At 37.3% G+C, this 19,899-nt stretch overlaps 1 protein-coding gene across 2 annotated transcripts in view; it reads left to right on the plus strand.

The window, feature by feature from the left end:
- The window catches only part of spz6 (Spaetzle domain-containing protein 6), a 141,401-nt gene that overhangs the window by 74,017 nt on the left and 47,485 nt on the right, over positions 1–19,899 (plus strand). For both annotated transcript variants that reach the window (XM_090372869.1, XM_090372868.1), the window contains exon 4: positions 17,179–17,775. In XM_090372869.1, coding sequence (XP_090228995.1) covers positions 17,179–17,775 — 597 coding nt within the window. The remainder of the gene's footprint in view (positions 1–17,178; positions 17,776–19,899) is intronic.

A 19,899-nucleotide genomic window follows, 5' to 3' on the forward strand; every position in this document is an offset into this window, starting at 1 on the left:
GTTGAGACTAAATCAATTGTGATTGAAGAACCCTCAGAGGTTGGGAATTTGATATGTATGACTCATTGCAAACACTGATCAGCTCAAAATAAAATTTATTGTAAAATAAATTTTCTTTTGAATTGGTTACTAATTAAACAAGATCAATTAGAATATATCAGCTGAATTAAAATGTAGCTGGTGACAGCTTTATATAGTAGTGTGAAGATGACATCATAGTATAAGTGTGCAAAAACAAGTTATGGAGGTGTAGAGGAGGGGTCTGTAGGAAAAAAATTACTGGGAATTATTTTAACATGCAAACACACCACTGGAATTACATTGCACACTCCTTATCCTTCAGAAACAGAGACTTGCTTCATCAGGTGTTGCTTTCATTCCTTTCTTCCCAATACTCTCCCAGGGTATAGCCAGGATTTATGCAGATACATCTGCATAATTTCCTGCCAGGTGTTTGTATAGTGTGCAAAAGTACCAGGGCCGTGTAAAGGTACTTGGAGGTCCAGATGCAAAAGGAGGTAAGGGGCCTCGTTTATATATGTTGAGACTTTGATGGCTCCCTTGATTGGAGCCCCCTAGTGCAGCACATCCAATGCACCGCTCTCATTTCCACGGCCCCGTACAGCACACTATACAAACACCTGGCAGGAAATTACAGAGACCCCACGCTCAAAAACCCCCATACTACCTATAAAGAGGCATGGGGATCATATGTTGTATATACTGCAAGGATTGCAACGCGAGCTACATTGGCAAAGCAATCCATCATTTGAAAGATCGACTTAAAGATCAGCATGGTGGTATCGGAGAGGCTGTTTCACCCAATGTAGTAGCCATGTATTACTGGCAGAAGGGTCGTGATCTTGTGCAATGATCAAAAAGCAATAATATGTTAAAACGTTAGTAATAAGTATTTGCTGAACTTGCAGTAGCCATTAGTATGAAATGACTGTTCAATATGACCCCCACAACACAGTTTACAATGCTTAGGATTGTCAAGTGGCACAGCAGTTTCCCACAACTCCGCAATCAGTTCTTGTCCTGAACTGTATCCTGTAAAGGGCAGACAGTGTAAGTGATATGTGCTTTTTATATAGTGTAATCTAGAGTTGGAAAGAGATTCAGAGGGGATGTAAGAAGATTCAACACAAGTAAAGTAAAGTAGAACAAGCATTAAGAGAAAACAAAGGACTTTAATCAGCAGTCATGAGCAATAATACAGAAAGACAAATGATACTGAATCTGAAGAATAGTGATAGTATACTTATAAATAGTAGAGATGGCGTAATTAAAGTATTATATAAAGTATTATATAAGGAGCAAGGAAATGATGCCATCAGTGGAGAAGATGGATCACAAATTAGCAACACATACGACATACCCGATATCTTTCTTGATGAGATAGAACATGCATTGAAGAAAATGAATAATCAAAATGGCCCGGGTGAAGATGAAGTTAACGTAGAGTTGTTAAAATTAGGAGGAAGAGACATGACCCAGAAATTGGCAAGACTTTTCACAAAATACATTAGGAAAAGTGTGACACCCGAGGAGTGGAATAATGCAATCATAATTTTGCTGCATAAGAGGAAACAAATCAGAAATTGGAAATTATAGACCAGTTGGCTTGTTGTCCCACATCTACAAGTTGTTCACAAGGGTCATTATTAACAGATTAGAAAAGAATACTTGATGACAATCAATCAAAAGAGCAAGCTGGCTTTAGGACAGGATTCTCAACTATGGATCACCTTCACATAATATCACAGCTAATGAAGAAAGCAAATGAATATAAAGCGACTGGCATTTGTGGATTATGAAAATGCATTTGACTCCATACAGCTTAAGATAATGTTTCAGGCACTGGAAAGACAACACACAGACATCCCATACATTATGATTTGAGAAGATATATGAGAATGTTACCTCCTTTATTTTATTTATTTATTTTTTTATGTGAACCCCAAACACGAGAGGTATTAGAACCTATAGTACTTAGTACTGTGCTTGGGTTGGAGGTTGAGAAGACGAAAGAAGATATTTGTTGACATTGGAATTGAACTTCTGTAGATTGTAATTTTCAGGAAATACATATGAAAGAAGGTTGTTCCAGAAAATGGCAGTTGAATGAATAAATGAGGAAGATGAAAAGTTGGTTCTGTGGGTTTGAAGTTGGACAGTATATGGATGTTGGCTATTGGCGGCACGTGTTCAGACTGTTTTGAAAGAGAGAGCAGGAATTATAGAAGCCAATTCAGAAGAATAATGCCCATGGAAGTATCTGTAGAAGAGGCATGCAGCAGAAACAGTACGTCTATGAGAAAGTGAGTGGAGAGACTCTGTTAGAGATGAATCATTAATTAACCTAACTGCCCTCTTCTGAATGGAATCAAGAAGCCTGAGAGAGGTTTTGGGGGCACCACCCCCAGATGTGGGAACAATATTCCATGCCGGGGCGGATTTGCGATTTATACAAAGTGAGCAGCTGTTTGGAAGAAAAGTAACGTCGAGAGCGAAAAAGAAAACCAAGTTTTTTAGATGCAGAGGAAGCAATATTTGTAATGTGCTTGTGCCAAGAGAGATTAGAAGTGAGGGTAATCCCCAAAAGAGATATATCATTTTGCCTAAAAATCGGAGTGTCACTAAAGATAAGCATAGGAGCAGAAGAATCCTTTTTGCGAGATATAAGATAAGATTGAGTTTTAGAAGGGTTGAAATCAACTAAGTTGTCTTTGCCCCACTGGAGAATTACCTGAAGATCGGCATTTAAAGAATTGGTAGCAGATTTTCGAGAAGTTGAAGCTGATTGAGCAGGACAAGGTTTCTCAAAATGGAAAGTGGAATGCAATGTGCTATCATCGGCAAAACTGTGGATAGGATTTCCAGTTAATGGAAGAAGGTCATTAATGTACAAGAGGAAAAGAGTGGGGGAAAGAACTGAACCTTGGGGGACATCGGCATTAGTGGAGAAGTTAGAAGACAGAGAGCCATCTACCATCACCCTCAGTGAGCGATCAGAGAGAAAACTGGATAACCAATTACTATAAACAGTTGGCAAACCATAAGATGGAAGCTTGTTTAGAAGACCTTTATGCCAAACACGATCAAAAGTCTTTGAGATGTCAAGAGCAACTACTTGTGTTTCACCGAACCTTTCCATTGAATTAGTCCATAAAAGGGTAACATAAGCCAGAATATCACCAGTGGATCGACACTGACGGAATCCATACTGGCGATCGTTGATCAGACAGAAGGTTTCTAGGTAGTTTAAGAGTTGGCGGTTAATTGATTTCTCCATTACTTTAGAAAGAGTAGAAGTAATTGCAATGGGACGATAATTGGATGGGAGGGATTTGTCACCCTTTTTAGGAACTGGCTGGATATGAGCAAATTTCCAAGCAGAAGGAAAAACACCTTTGGAATAAGAAAGTGAAAAAAGGTGGCAAAGAATAAGAGTACGTTCAGGAGCACAGGTTTTGAGAACAAGTGGAGAAATACCATCAGGACCTGGAGCTTTCTTAGCATCAAGATTCATCAAAATCCTTCTGATATCCTTTTGACGGAAGACCACAGGAGGCATTGAATGGAGTGTGTTGGGAATGGTGGGAGGTGTTTTACCAAGATCATTAATACATGAGTTGGAAGAAAAATGGGATGCTAGCAGGTCAGCTTTATCCTTGGCTGAAGTGACAACAGAACCATCTGGTTTGGACAGAGGTGGGAGCAGAGATGGGCAAAAGTTGCACCAATAGCTTTGGCAAGAGACCAGAATGCTCGGCTATCATTAGGGCAAGAAGCAAGTTTTCTACTCTTAGCCTGTTCAAACTCTAGTTTGGACTGATTAATAACTGCTTTACAATTGTTGCGAGCTTTGGTGTAGGCAGAAAATGAAACTGAAGAATTAGAAACAAGCCAATTACAATATGCAACGTTCTTCTCTTGGACAGCCTTAGCACATTTATTGGAAAACCAAGGTTTAGATAAAGGACGAGATTTTAAAGTGGAGTGTGGGATAAAGGATTCCATTCCTGCAAGAATAATTTCACTGACACGATCTGAGCAAACGTTGACATCAGAAGTTTTGAAACAGTAATCAGACCAAGGAAAAGAAGAAAAGAAGTCTCGCAGGTCATCCCATTTTGCATTCTTGTAATGCCAAACAACTCAAGGTTGGGAATAGCCAGGAGATAAAGGTTCCATTGGAGAAGAGACAATCACCAAGTTGTGATCTGAAGTGCCTAAAGGACCTCTCACTTCAACCGTGTACTTAGAAGGATTGTTTGTGAGAAAAAGATCAAGCGTATTGGCTGTATGATTAGGATTGTCTGGAATTCTTGTAGGTAAATGAACAATCTGTGCTAGGTCATTAGTAATTGCAAAAGCCTCAGCATCTCGACCTGCTGGGTTGGTGTCACTAGAAAACGGAAGCCAGCTGGAGTTGTGAACATTAAAATCACCAAGGAAAATTACCTCACTGTTAGGAAAGTTGGACTGGAGAAAGTAAAGTTGCAAAGAGAGGAAGTCAAAGAGCTCCAAGTGATTAGTGGAGTTGGGAGAACGGTAGAGACAACAGATGAATTTGACACAATGAGGTAGAGAGATTTTAAGCTAGAGAAGATCAAAGAGAGGAGATTCCAAATTTCCAAGTCTCTGACAGGGAATATCAGAATGGACATATGCACAGGTACCACCTTTGAGGCGAAAGGAATCATACAGCGAATAATTTGGGCATCTGAGATGAACAGTAGTTGAATCAACGGATAACTGAGATTTTGTCAGAAAAAGTACATGGGATTTGGCAGACTGCAAGTGGAAATGGACATTGTTGAGATTAGAACTGAGACCACGTATATTTGTGAAATGAATTAGGATGTCCTTGGGAGGTTTAGATCTCTTCGCAGATAAGCTTGCTCTATTATTTTGACAATTCATGGTGTATTCAATAGTAAGAAGAAGTGGGTGGGACATGCTGTATGAAGTAATGAAATTTTTGGATATGGCGTACACGTGGTAAGAATATACCCAGATCCTTGACATAACGTGGCCTCGACAATGCTCCCCACATACGCACTACTCGGACTCCCTCCAGTCACTATCTGGCAGAGTAGAGGTAGCAGGATTATACATTAGCTGATCCGAAAGCCTCCTGGAGAGTTACCAATAGGTTTGGTCCAGTGTACTAACTAGAGGCCGGCCTGGGAACACCGTTTTAGAGCTGTACCCTCGAAATGTAAAGAATATTGGATCTCGCCACGACGTTCATCATAACTTCAAAAGTCATCAATCATACTGCATGATGGAAGAGATAGGGATGGAAAAGACAGGGACCTTTATTAGACTAGACAAAGACAGTCGCAAATTTAAAATTGAGAAAGGAGTTCAACAAGATGACACAATATCTCTGAAGTTGTTTCCTGCTGCCCCTGAAAAAAAAAGCATTTAGAAGATTGGACTTGTTGCAGAAAGGACTCAATGTGAATGGAGAGTACCTAAACCATTCACAATTTGCAGGTGACATTGTGATCATTAGCCATGATTTCCATAGAATTAGAGGAAAATCTAATAAGTTATGAAGAGTTTGTAATGATTTCGGATTAAAGATGAATATGGTTAAAACAAAAATAATGATGAACCGATATGCCACATAAAGGGATATAATCATTGAAGGAGCAGTAATTGAAAAGATGGATCTGGGAGAAGTCATTAGCTGTAATAATGATAAATGGCTGGAAGTCAAGAGAAGAATAAATTTTCGATCGATAGCATTCAGGAAATACAGTCATATACTGAGGAGCAATATCCCAATTTGTCTGAAATGTAAAATAATGAACCAATGTATACTCCCCACCATGACTTATGGAAGTGAAGCTGGGGTACTCACCAAAAGAATGGAAGAGAAGCTGAAAACTACACAGCAAAGAATGGAATGAATTATATTAGGAATCACTGTTGGATAAGAAGAGAAACACATGGATTAGGCAGCAAACTCAAATAAAGAACATTCTTATCAAAATTTAAGAACTGAAATGGACTTGGGCAGGACACATAGCTCGAAGACGTGATGACAGATGCACTAAGAAGATAACAGAATGGTACCTAAGAGGAGCTAAAAGAAAACCTGGAAGACAATAACAACTTTAACCCTGGGGGCTCACGTCTGGTGAGTATGGGCTTGGCAAACCCAGGATCCTGAGCTGGATATCATCATTCTTCTCTTTCTTGGTCATTCCTTTCTCTCTCTTGCCGCCTCCATAGCCAGGTGGGCAGGAGCAGCAGTGCGTAGCACACACTTCTTGATTAGACCGGGGTTCAAGCCCGTGAGCTACCAAATATGGAGGATGTGGAAAGGTCAGGAAATGACCAGCGCATATCCCCAGAGCAATATGGCCTTAGTTGCTAATGCGCCTTAAAAAAAAAACAAACAAACAAAACTCTCTCTCTCTCTCAGGGTAACTCAGGAATTTTTTTCTTTTTTTTTTGGCTGGTGCAGCATAAGTCTCAGGCTTCCTTGTACCATATGGCTAATAATAATAAATAATATGGACAGATGAAATTCAAGAGTTTTTAGGCAGAAAATAGAAGTACAGGCGGTCCTTGAATAGCACAATAGTTGTGTTCCTAGAAACCTAAATGCAATGCAAAATTGTGCAATATAAATAAAAGGCCCTATAGGAAGAATATGGTTAGGTGCCAACCACCCAAGATCGAAAACACATTTGTAACCAAAACATTACCAAACACAATAAATAATCATAATAAAATACTTACGTATTTCATTACTACTATTACATAATAAAATATTGCTAATGCTTTTGCTTCTATTGTAAGCAAATTTGTTCTTTATTTGGTCTTCTATCCAAACAGACGTTCCATCTCTTCCAATTCTTTGTGTCTTGATCTAATGGATTTTGTTACACTTTGGAGTTGTTCCTGCTATGAAAGTTGTTTTTGTTTTCTCTGCATTCTTTCTAATTCTCAGTGTTGCCTCATTTAGGCCTGTAGCACGTGCAATATTTAAGTGTCTGTAGATTTACCGTTCGTAAATTGCCGCGCCATTGTTATGCGATACAAAATATCTCGAACTAGATAGCATAAGCTTAGTATAGTATAGTACATAATATAATATTGTCAGTTAATCAGTAAATCTATTAATCTTGTTGAACTTCATTGTAAATTAAATTGTACTTTTTACTATATACATATAACGACTTAGATTACGTAACATAAATAATTAGCAAAAATAAATAGTTAATACTTAACTTGATACGGAAGTTATATAAAGGGATTTCGTAGATAACACTCGATACTGAAATATAAATATAGCGTTATAAATGTGTTGGGATACAAGTTTAGGGTTTTAATTTTGTACTGAAATTGAAATTTTATTGAAATTAAATCGAAATCATGACTCAGACCAGAGCAAGCTAATGGGAGTGCTGTGACTCAGGGGAGAACTGAGGGGGGAGGCAGTTGCCCTCTGAATCACAGCCTTTTAAAATGCACTATTTGCTTGATGTTTGTGGAGCAGTCAGGTACGGGACACGATACTGCCATGGAATGTCTTTGCATGTGCGCGATGCAAGGAGTGTAAGGAAATCAGGCGACAACTCAGCGTTGTTATGGGCCTATATGAGAGCTTGAAGGACAGGGTGGATGCCCTCGAAGGATTAAAACTGAGAGGTCCATCAAGCTCTCAGCTACCCACACCAATGCCAGAGCTTGCACGTGGGCATCACACAACACAGCGGCAATCCCCAAGGCAGAATGCGCTGGTCCCAAAGGAACTAGTAGTTGTTGGTGACTCTATTGTCAGGGAAACAGGAAACTTAAGCAGAATTACTTAACAAGTACAGGTCACTGTTGAAAAAAAGCCGTGAATTAGGGTTGAATTTGAAACTGTCTGCAATTCTGCCCAGACACGATAGGAGGGAGTAAATGATGAGAGCCCTGTCAATCAATTCGGCCCTGGAAAGATTCTGCAAGGCTCAAGGGGTAGAATTTTTTTCAGCCTGGTCTGTACTTGTTAACAGGAGAGACTGCTTCTACAGGGATGGGATACACTTAAATAGAAAGGGTGCAAGAATGTTTGCTGATGTTATCGAGACAGTGTTAGGTGGGTCGGAAAACTGCTAGATTGGGGGATACAAGTACTAATAGATTAACAGTAGCCACTGGCAGAGGTGAAAGTGATTCTTGCACTGCTTCTATTGGAATGAGCAGCAGCTTGGAAAATAAGATGCAGGATATTTCAGAGACTGCTGGGAGTCATTGGGATACAAGTAAACACATGGGTTGTGTTAGGGTAGCTAAGAAAAAGAACAGGTGCATGTATACTTGCGTGTACACCAATGCTAGGAGTTTGGTAAATAAATTTGATGAATTTGAGGTATTGCTCAAAGCATCAAAGGCGGATATTGTTGGGATATCAGAGACGTGGTGTCACACAGATATAAGTAATGCAGAACTGGAATTTGGGGAGTACAATGTCTACAGAAAGGACAGATAGGATAGGAAGGGAGGAGGGGTTATGCTATTGGTTAAGAAATACATAAAATCCAAGGAAGTGAAGCCAGTCGACATCGCTGGACAGTGCAGTGTCGAGTCAGTTTGGTGTGACATAAGCATTGGGAGATCAAAATTGAGAGTAGGAGTGTACTGTAGGCCTAATGACTTTGATGAGTATAATAAGAAGAAACTGTACAGGGAAATAGAATGGGCAAGTATATCAGAGTGTCTTATAATGGTGGATTTTAATTTCCAAGATATTGACTGGAATTTGTGGGTTGGTCACTCACACTAGCAAGGCTTTTGTGGATTTATTGGATGATTGTTTTCTAAATCAGCATGTTCGGGAGGCAACTAGAGGGAGCAATACTCTTGATTTGATTATCAGTAGTGATTCTTTATGCATTAAGAATCTGCAGATACAGGAACCACTAGGTGGCAATGATCACAGTGTGCTGAAGTGGGATTTACTCAAGGAGGTAACTACCATCAGGGGTAAAGGAAAGGGTTATTGCTTTCGTAAAGGCAACTACGATGGTCTGAGACAGTATTTAAATTCTATACAGTGAGACCAACTGATGATGTTACCAACAGCAAACTCAAAATGGGAAGCATTCAAAGAACTTATCTTGGAAGCTACTAGGCTTTACATACCAACTAAGAAATATTGTTCAAGGTTCAGGCCCAAATGGATGTCAGATGAACTAATGAGACATATGGCAGAGAAGAAAAATGCCTGGGATACATATAAATTAACATGTGACACAGAAGCCTATGATAGATATAAGTTGATCTGTAACTAAGTTACAAATGAGGTTAGGCAGGCGAAGGCAGATTACAAAAAATCTTTGGCAACGGATGCAAAGAAAAACAGCAAGGAGTTCTTTACTTATATAAAATCTAGAAGGAAGGGGATGAATCAGATTGGTCCACTTGATATTGATGGTTCAACTGTTGATGATCCTGCTCAGGTTGCTAGCAAACTACACGAGCATTTTGCATCTACATTCACACATAAGGAGTTATTCAGGAAGGGGAATGCCAGAGGTGAAGTAAACTCTGGCAGTGAGCTAGATGATTTTGTAATAACTGAGAGGAAATTGGAGGAGAAATTGTTGAGGATAAACATAAAAACGGCACCCGGGGTGGATGGGATCTATCCAGTTATATTAGAGGCAGCAAAGGAAGTAAGCAAACCCTTTGCCATAATTATGAGAGCTTCCTTAGACTCAGGGTGAGTACCCACAGACTGGATATGTGCAAATGTAACACCAATTCACAAAGGAGGATCAAAGGCTGACACAAGCAATTATAGACTTGTAAGTTTAACTTCTGTTCCAGGAAAATTAATGGAAGCACTGGTTAAAGAGGCACTGCAGGATCATCTTGACAAGAATTCAGTTATAGCTCAGACACAGTATGGTTTTGTTAAGGGAAGGTCTTGCCTGACCAATTTGATTGGATACTATGATGTAGTCACAAAAGAATTGGATGCAGGGAATAACTTTGATATTATATATGTGGATCTTAGAAAGGCTTTTGATACTGTTGCACATGGAAGACTGCTGCACAAATTGGAGCAGTGTGGCATTGGCAAATTTTTGCTATGGATAAAGGGATGGTTGAGTGGCAGAAGACAGAGAGTGGTAATTAATGGGCACTGCTCATTGTGGGCTAATGTTATTAGTGGAGCCCCCTCAGGGTTCAGTGTTGGGTCCATTGTTGTTTTCTGTATTTATAAATAATATTGATGATGGTATATCAAGCTTAATGTCCAAGTTTGCAGACGATACAAAGGTTGGCAGGGTTGTTAATGACTCTACTGACACTATGCTGCTGCAACAGGATCTGGAAAGGTTGAGGAGATGGGCCGAGAGGTGGCAAATGAAGTTTAACATTGACACATGACATATGGGAAACAGCAACCCCAGAGCAACGTATCAACTCTGTGGTACTACACTGACAGTGGTAGAGAATGAAAAGGACCTGGGGGTAATTGTACAGGCAGATATGAAGTTCTCTGAGCAGTGCAGACGGGCTGCAAGAGTAGCTCATGGTGTTGTCAATGATATACAGGAATTTTTCTAGCAGGGATAAGGAGGTGATTATCCTCTTGTATAAAGCAATGGTTAGGCCACACCTTGAGTACTGTATACAGGTATGGAGGCCTCATTTCAAGAAGGATGTAGAGCTGCTGGAACGAGTACAGAGAAGGGCAACAAGATTAGTGAACGGAACGAAGGGTTGCTCTTACGAAGAAAGGCTTAAGTTTTGCAAATTACAGCATCTGGAGACTAGGCACCGGCGAGGTGATCTGATAGAGGTGTACAAAGCCTTGATGGTTTGAGCATGCTCAATGCTGATGGGATACTGCCTCTTGCTCAGAGAAATCACCTGAGAGGGCATAAATTCAAATTGAGGAAAGACAGATCTAGGAAAGATGTGTTGGAAATTTGCCTTTAGCCAGCAGGTAGTTGGTTTGTGGAACAGACTTCCATCCCTATTGGAAGTTGATAACCTAAATAAATTTAAGGTTCAGCTGGACAGGTATTTCGCATGAAAGGAGGGGTGAAGTGGAAGGGTTTTTTTTTTTTTTTTTTAGGTGATGCTGCATAAGCTTATCATATGCCTCTACTAATGCTAATATCACATGGCCTTCATTTCGCTCAAAGTGTTTTACAATTTCATATTTTTCTCTGTCAACAGAGGCAGACTGGCCATAAGCCTTACCGGGAAAACTCTGGTGGGTCAGAGGCTAGAAGGGGATGGAGGCTGGTGCGATTTTGGCCATAAATGCTAGTATGAGGCCACTACAAATTTTTCTGAGTAAGAATTTTTGACCCTGTTCACCTCTATCTATCCATATTGCTTTTCTTTTTCTCTCTGAATCTGTAGTGTCTTCACCAGGATGCTTCCTTTTTACACCTTTTAAGTATTTTACTCATTTTCAGGGAATAAAGCACAATTAAAAAATGAGGAGGCATGCTTGATACACATAAACAAAGCTGCGCACATGCTGAATAAACAACAGCATAAAGGCAGAGACACTCTATTAACACCTCACTAGCTCACATTTTACTAAAGCACATTTTGGGGGTTACTACCATAAAACAATAAAAACAATTTCCAGTTGCATTTCTGCTAGTGGAATCTGTTACTGGTACTATAGTAAACTTGATCTAATTGCATTTGCGATAATACCGATAGCTGGAATTGTGTGGGTTTTTACGTTATTATGGCGAAATTTGTTTCCCCTTCACCGATATAAAAAACAAATATTTTCAGAATCTTCGCTTCATTCCTATCGTGTTGTGTTCAGTTGGGGTGATTCCGCGTTCGAATGCCATTTCTTGTAAACACAAAGGTGAATCGTGCATAAGCGAATCCGGTCGTGTTTTATACGATATGGTTCCCATATTTATAAATCGTGTATGATTGAATTCGTGTAATGTAAACATGTGTTATACAACTATCTGGAAAGTTGCTGGAGAGGCCTTCATCCTGCAATGGATTGAAATCAGCCGATGATGATGAAAGTAGGATTATATTGTTCATCTGGCCTTTTAGTCTAGGGTCCCATGGAAAGCTACCAATCTCTAGTTACTCTACCAGGTGTGGGGAGCCCAGCCAGGTGGTAGGGATTAGGTGCTCTGGCTGGTCAAACCCTGGCATCACTTGAACTTAACAGGGAGGGCTCTTTAAAAAAAAAAAGAAAAAAGTTTTTGTTGGAAAGGAGTGTGGGAGTGACAGTTTGAGCTTTGGCGGGTATGTGAAGAGGGTGGATTATAGGAAGGCTTCTACCAGAAATTGGAAGAACAGGGGACAAAAGGTGCCCCCCTGTAGAGGCACTCCACCTCTACAGAGGGTGGTACTGTTAAGAGCAGGAAAGTATTTAGGGTGGTAGGACTCACTAGGCAAAGATTTGGTATAGGAGGTGTGTGTGTGTGGGGGGGGGGAAGATGGGCAATACCCAGAGTTTGAGGAAGAGGCCAGACTTTTAAGGCATTTTTTAAGGATTTTAAGGTAAAGGCTTTGCTGGTGTATCACTGTAACACCCCCTAGAGTATTTAAACAACAAAAAGTCAACAAAGGCATGCTGGGAGTGTTTTGACACAGTAACAAGAAGGCCTGGGTTACAAGATATGTCTTTGATGAATGGGCATTTGAAATTTTCTGTCCTTCAGTGAAGAGTTATCTCGAGAAAAACAAGCTTCTTGTGAAGGCACTGTTCAATCCTGACCTTGTTCAATATCTTGTGGCACAATTTGACTTTGTTCATCAAATTTTTGCCACCCAACACCACTCCTCTTCTTCAGCCAATGGATCAGCAAGTGATTGGAAACTTTAAGAAAATCTATACCAAGAAATTGTTCACACATTACTTTGCAGCAGCCTCTATTGAAAATGCTGTCACCCTCAAAGATTTTTAGAAGTCAAAATTCTCGTCGAAATTTTGTCCAATTGACTTGAGTGTCTCCTGAATATCCATTCCATCAGTGTTTTAAAAAAATCCTGGACTACGAAGTTGATTGTAAGTTCTTGGAATGATGTTTCCACCAGGTTCTTAAATTCAGCCTGGAAAAACATCTGATCTTTAATCGTCCATAACTCGAACAGATTTGAAGATGGTGCTTTAACAAATGATATTTTAATTCTTGGTGAATCAATGGGTCTGGAGGTTGCTTGACAAAGAAGATTGTGGAGGATCTTATTGACGCTCATGGGAGTGAGCTAACAACAGAGGAGCTACAAAAGTTGGAGAAAATTATGGAGGGTGACACTGAACTGGAGAGGGAGAGAAAGACACCCAGAAAGTCAGCTGAAGACTATTATTTCTTGTTGGGAGAGTTTAAGAGAAATGGCAAAAAAAACACCTCCTACATTGAAAACACTGAACTCACGATGTGCAAAATGAAAGATGAGGTCATTTCTTACTTCAGGAAGATATAAAAAAAGTCATCAAAAACTGTCCACTTTGGAAAATTTCTTTGCCGGTAGCAGCAAAAGACAAAAGACTGAAAGCCACCTGATGCCGGATCTACCCATCACACCACCCACCACACCATCATTGATTTCATCAGCCCTGCACTTCAAGTCTAAGGTAAATGCTAATTTATTGTTTATTTTTATTTTTTTTTATTTTAAGATGTTTTATAACTATTTATTAAATAATCTTTATAAAACACTCATTTTTAAAGTAAAAATCAAGTATAACATGTAAGAAGTACCTATCTTATGTGTTGTTGGGGGTGCCTGTCAAGAGTTTAGAACGAATTACAGGAAATCAATTTATTACTGGTTTCAACTTACAATATTTTCAGCATACAATGTGTTTTGTGGAACAAAGTACAATCAGATGTTGGCAGTCTCCACTGTATAGTTAGCCAGTTTAAGCTGGGTAGGGTAGAGTACCTCCCTTGAGTTGTTTTCGGTTTCTTGGCCAGTGCAACATGCATACAGACCTAAAAACACATTTGTACAAATATAATATGCAATGGTGCTATATGGTACTATAGTGAGTTGCATATGCTTCTAAATACAAAAAACTTTGCAGTGAGTTGCCTTGATATTTGCATTACTTTAAAACAATAACATGGCAACTCGTTGCAAAGTTTCTTTTGCTGTGAACAATGTAAGCATAATTTATTTTTATTGGTAACATGGCAAAATGAAAATTATGCTAATGAGAGTTTAAACAAAACAGTGACTTCTGTTTTTCACAATTTTCTTAGTCAGAAATGCCAAGAGCTCATCAAAGCCATGTACTGACATATGGTAATATGAAAAGAATTTTACGGGATACTTTTTGTTCATTAAAATTTATGCGGGGGTTCGGAGTATTCCGAATGCTCCTAAGCATTGAATGAAGCTACCAACAATTATTTCTGTTTTGTGATTTTAGTTTTAAATAAATAGGATGACACACAACCGATCTGAATGAAACCCATTTTGAGGCTGACAACATGGCTGTGTAAGTTACGATGTCAACGTTACATGTTGTGTTTCTGATTTGTCTGTCTAATTTCACACAAATCTTCATGTGGAATACCCATGCCATACAAGCCCTTTTACATGCTCATGTACCATTGCCCTTAAATGTATCTGGCGGAGGGGGAGGAAGTATCAGAAATAAAATGTTGAAATAGAAGGCCAAACTAGCTAGGTTAAAGTGGGTTGTAAATATTAAAATCAATATCAAAATAATTAATTGAATAGATTATCACGGTTAATTTCATCTGGGACTGCAGTGATAATTATTGATAATTATATATTATGGCATTTTGAAATGCTAGCTAATGGTGAAATAAGAGCAAAATAAGAAAAACAAATGACCAGCAAAACAAGACTAGTAAAATAAATGATATAAATTTTTTATCAATATTGGTGTGGAGAGTTGTCAAAAGCTGTGTTTGTATGCTTATTAAATGAATAATAATTAAATATATAAATTAAGATATGCCAGATATTTTTATAAAATTGTAGCGATGTAAACATGTAACATTGACGTAAATATTATAATGTTATGATAGATCACAGAAGGCACAGTTATAATAGAAGTGCTGCATACATCTGCAAAATAAAGATAGTGGATAGTCACCTACTAATGATAACTATTACTAGGCAAGCTGGGAACATAAAACTCACAATCTAAATTGAGGGCCTGGCTAAAAAACAATTTTGGTAAGTAGAAAAAGCAGGGTAATTAGTTAACAAAGTGTAGAAAATGTCTTTAGGTGTAAGGGAGGTTAAAGAAATGTTGAATATCAGAAGAATAAAATAAAAAGAAGGGAGTATAATACTGTAATAGTGTCTACTGAATTGCAGAAGTAATCTAATAAATTGGTAAGCAGAAAAAGAAGACACGGAAGCTTACAGAACAGCAAAATTAGGAGTTAAGATATTTGGGCAAGCTGGGAGCATAAATTCCTAACTCTGGTTGAGTGAAATTATTTCTAATAACTCTTCATTCAGTCAGGTTCTCTATACTGGTGTATAAAATTTATCGAATTACTCAAGTAACTCAGTAGACACTTACTATAGCCACAATACACGCAGGAAGCAGGAAAAAACTGGTTCCTTCGTGTATTGCTCACATCATACGAAATAAATAAAATTAAATAGGTAAGACCTTTCTAGTTTCATTAAGAAATCTAGCTGATTAATTAAAACTGTCCTAATTTTTGAATGTAATCCAAAATCAATTATGTTCTTTGTTAATTTTCACATTCATAAGCTTGAGATTAATATATTCTGATAAAACTTTAATGTGTTTTAATACTGAGTAAACAGCATGTTTAGAGCATTGAGGAACTTCAGTTTTAAAAATCGACATCAGTTATGTTGATAATTCACATGTTTATCTTTTACTTTTATTTGAATCAACTAAACTTGCAAAAACTAAAATTAACAGCATTTAACCTAAAATTCTAGGCTTGCCTTTTTATGTTAAATTTTTATGTTTAATTTTTTTTTTTACTATGTATCTGCATTAACACTCACTAACTTTGACAATTTATTGAACATTCATATCATTATACTAATTGAATTAAATATTCCTATTTTAATAACCTTAATTAGAAACCTTCTGCCATTAAAAAAAAAAAACGTATCTATCTAACTGATCTTCATTCTCTTTATACATGCACAACTTTCGTGTTTAACGTTACAGCAAACAGCTGACACGGCATTCACTGTTGCCATGTGCTATCACAAAAACACAGAGGAGAAACACTTTACAACAGTCAAGATATTTTTATAACAAATATTATTCAGTTAAAATTAAAGTATCTTTAGGTGTAAGTGAAGAGATTTACAAACAGGTTTTAGCTCAGGAAAAAAAATCATTTATCTTGTAATTACATCACATAGATTATTTGGAGGGCTAAAAGATTAAACTATATCACATAATTGCTCTCCTTTTTTACTTACAAAAATTCTTTTCAGCCAGGGCTTCAATTTAGTTATGGTTTTATATTTACCTTCTTGCCTGAATAATAACAATTGTTAACAGGTGACTGCCCTTCTTATCCTTTTATTTTGCAGATGTACGCAAAATAATTCAACATTACTATAATTTTATAAATGCCTGGCACATCTTAATTTGCTAGTTTGTTTTTCTTATTTCTGGCCTTCTTTCAACATTAATAAATGCAGTACTGTTTCTTGTATATTGTCTGTCTTACTTCTCTGACTGGAGTATAAACAGAAAATTTATTTATTTTAGTCTAGAAGTTCTAAACACCATGTCCTCCCAGAGAGACAATTATGAAGTCAGCCATGATAATCTATCCAATTAATTAAGTATTAATGTTAATATTTAAAAATTATTTCCTCCATCTATTTCTAACTAGCAAATCACTCTGCCCCCTACATGTGCATTAATGCCATTACTTCTGATTTACTTTGTATACATTTTTACTTTTACTTTTAACTACTATTATTTGCAGGTTACCTTTGCTTTATGTGTTTATTATTATTGCATTTTTATAGAAAATTTTAAAATACTTAAATCACTACTTTCATAAAATTTTTGTATTTCCCTTCTTTTTCTTACTTTCTTTATATTACTTCTTCTAAGTCAGGCAATCTATTCATTGAACATTACACCTACCATTTTTCTCTCTTTCTTTTAAAAATATTTACACACATATATATTTTTAATTTTTTTTTCAGGCTATGCACTTTATATAATGCTATGGCAAATAGCAAAATCCCACTGACAGTTATTACTGCTCTAGTTCAAGGAATGGCCACTCTTGGTACTTCAACTACTACACAAATGCCTACCACTACTGTTCCAGATTTGAACTCTGGAACAGCAGTTGATGCTGTAATGAAACTATTGACATTGTTTACAGAGCACAAGGGAGAAGGGAATGTAATGAAAATATCTCCTAGTGACGATTCTTCTACTAATAGTCCAACCTTCCTTTCCAACTTAGTGTCTAGTTTAACAGGCTCAGGTAACACTGCAAATACTTTGGCAGTTGTGTTGAAATTGTTAGCTAATGAAAATTCACCTCTCTCAGTGTTAACAAACATTTTTCCGACTCGCCGGCGCCCATTAGCAGATGAAGTAACAGTGGATAAACCTGGAAGACCATTTCAAGAAAATAACAGAGTAGAAGAGCTCCCTCCAACTCCTTGTCCATCTATTGAAGAATATGTTACACCAACATTTGCTAGAAATTATCAAGGTGTATGGAAGTATGTAGTTCAGATTCCTCAAGAAGGATATTTTACCCAAACTGTGCAACAAACAAAATGTGTGTAAGTAATTAATTTATACTATAATATCAATATTAACCCCTATTTGTAAAATAAGTTTGGAGAACACACCTGCATAAGTCCATATAGAGTTCAGTGTGCAGTTAAAAATTAAGATTAAAAACAATGCAATGAAAATATATCCCAGAATTCTTCTATCATTAATTAGTAATTAATTTATCTTTTTATATTCAGAGGTGCAAATTTTCCATTAAAATATTATAATTGCTTGTTGTTCATCAGCACACCAATAGTGATGTCCTGTGCCACACACAGAGTTTAACTCCAGGGGCTCACATCTGGTGAGTATGGGCTTGGCACACCCAGGTTCCTGAGCTGGATATCACCATTCTTCTCTCTCTCTCTCAGGGTAACTCAAATTATTTTTTTTTTGGCTGGTTCAGCATAAGCCTCAGGCTTCCTTGCACCATATGGCTAATAATAATAATAATAATAATAATAATAATAATATACCATGAATCTGGTCTATTTTATGGTTTATAACAAGTCTTTAATATACACTTTTAGTTCTCTAGTCTTTTTTTTCTCTCTTCTTCTGTGTGCACAGTATTACTACATTGCCTTTCCAGTTGGGTGACATACAAGATTAACAGGTTGAAATACATTAAAGAGATGTTCATCTGATATGTGCAGTCCCCTCATGTGCTTACAGCATCCACAGATAGTCTCTTTACCAAGACCTGGCCATACCAGCAACAGCCATAGTACAGCCTCAACAACTGTGTTCTTGTAAAATTCATGCATAATCATATTTGCTGTTTGACTCCCCATTTTCTTGCAATAGTCTTTCGCATAGTGGCATATTACAGTAAAACTGAAATTAAGATCAACTAATTCAATTATTTCTGTTATTTCTTTTAAAACAATGCATTGTGGATATTTTATTACACAAATTTCATTATGACACTAGTGAATTGAGTATAATAAAATGTCATTATAGGGGAGTACTATATATTTATATAGCATTGTCGCTGTTGTGGGTATTATTGCATCAGGCAATCATGTAACCAATTACTGCCTGCAATAAAGATATATAAATAAAGATATACCATACAGTACTCCCTTATGCAGAAGATCAAGAAACCAAAACCTACAGGCAGAGATAATATTGGAACTACATTTTTAAGTGACTGGATAGACTCATTATGCAAGAGTGCTATTCCTTGAGCCTGTTTAGTACTATACTACATATTAGTTTCTCTGGAAACAATTCCTTCTGTATTACCATCACTTGTTTGTAATGTGATATTAAGTAGGATGGCAGATGCTCTATGGGATACTCTATATGTACAGTTCAGTGAGAGAATGGGTAAGGTAAAAGATTTGTGACTTTGAATACAGGATCTCAGCCACTCAATACAGACATGTCTGTATCAAGTATTTTGGAGACCGCAGTCCTGCTGTTTTTTTTTTTTTTTTGTGTACAGCTGTGTCTTGGACATAATGAGATTGGTCAAATAAAATCCAGCAAATGGCAATCTGTGTTCAGAAATAGCTCATTAATGCAAGAGGCCAGTGGAGGTGACACAAAACTTGCATAGATGGAGTATCACAGTGTAATGGCTGTATTGCCTTTCCAGTTGGGTGACATACAAGATGAAGACTTCATATTATATCTGGAATAACTTTATTCTCATTTTTATTGAGAAGGTAAATTAATTTATTTTTGTTTTGTAATAATTCACTTGTTTAAAAGCATCATTGCCTATTCATTACCGTTTATGAGTTATAGAACATGTGATAATGCAGGAGTATCCAACCTGTAGGATGCGCATGACATATTCTTTCATATTGCAACTGCCAGCCATATAGCAGTCCTATATGGTATGCATACCCAAGTTTAAAACTAATGATATAAAATATAGTTAATATGGACAATATAAAAATTTATGTTCCTGAGGTGTTAAGAGACATTCTGTATTTACAGAAGAAATATTCATTTGAGTAAATGAGCATTACATTGAATCTGGGGTATGAAGGAGACAGTTTGCTCAGATGGTTCATTAAAAATCTGTGAAATCAAAAATATGGTTCTTTGTGAGTATAAATGAGAACTTTACAGTCTTGCATTCTGTTTTAAAATTTTAGAACTGACTTTCTATTTTT

Source organism: Mastigoproctus giganteus, chromosome 4, assembly GCF_048544385.1.
Source record: "Mastigoproctus giganteus isolate SK-2022 chromosome 4, ASM4854438v1, whole genome shotgun sequence".
In the NCBI taxonomy this organism is placed as follows: domain Eukaryota; kingdom Metazoa; phylum Arthropoda; class Arachnida; order Uropygi; family Thelyphonidae; genus Mastigoproctus; species Mastigoproctus giganteus.